Source organism: Epithele typhae (genome assembly GCF_022376455.1).
Source record: "Epithele typhae strain CBS 203.58 chromosome Unknown BXZ73scaffold_322, whole genome shotgun sequence".
Taxonomy (NCBI): Eukaryota; Fungi; Basidiomycota; class Agaricomycetes; order Polyporales; family Epitheliaceae; genus Epithele; species Epithele typhae.
The window spans coordinates 1-558 of NW_025954513.1; the positions used below are offsets into that span (position 1 = coordinate 1).

General features: G+C 55.4%; 1 protein-coding gene across 1 annotated transcript; it reads left to right on the plus strand.

The window, feature by feature from the left end:
* Positions 1 to 3: 3 nt before the first annotated feature.
* On the plus strand, positions 4 to 270 carry BXZ73DRAFT_60230 (uncharacterized protein; the record flags this gene model as incomplete). The annotated part of the gene is made up of 1 exon (XM_048021705.1): positions 4 to 270. A coding segment is annotated over one exon (267 nt), but the record flags the coding sequence as incomplete, so codon positions are not given.
* Positions 271 to 558: the final 288 nt, after the last annotated feature.

Below are 558 nucleotides of genomic sequence, written 5' to 3' on the forward strand. Positions count from 1 at the left end.
TTCGAAATCGGCAAGGACCCACGCCCGTTCGGCACACACTCATTCCGCCGTGGTGGTTGCCAGTACCTGGCAATGGTTCGCCGCTGGCACATCCGCGACGTCTGCCTGTGGGGCGGGTGGAGCACTCGGAGTGACAACCCGAGCACGGTGTGGAAGTACCTTAGCTCCATCGTGGACACTCCAAACGTCCAGCGCCAGGACTTCTTCAACCCGTACCGCCTCGGGACCGCACCATGCACCCATTGCCGCCGCACCTGCCACTGCGCTTGAGTTAGCCACGAAAATTCACTGATCTACCGACAGGGTTATGCGGAGGTCTAAGGAGGAGGGCGGCAGCGTCGAGGGGCTTCATCAGACACATAGTACAATGTAACACATAAGCTGATGTACAAAATTGTCATGATCACTTCATAGGTCGGTAATACATGGGAGCAGGGGACATAACTATGAAAACGCGCACTCTAATCATCAAAAGTCAAATCGATCACACCATTAGGCGTTTCTGCGCGCCAGATCGCCTCAATCGCAGCTCTTACATCCGCAAAGCCTGCAGACGAT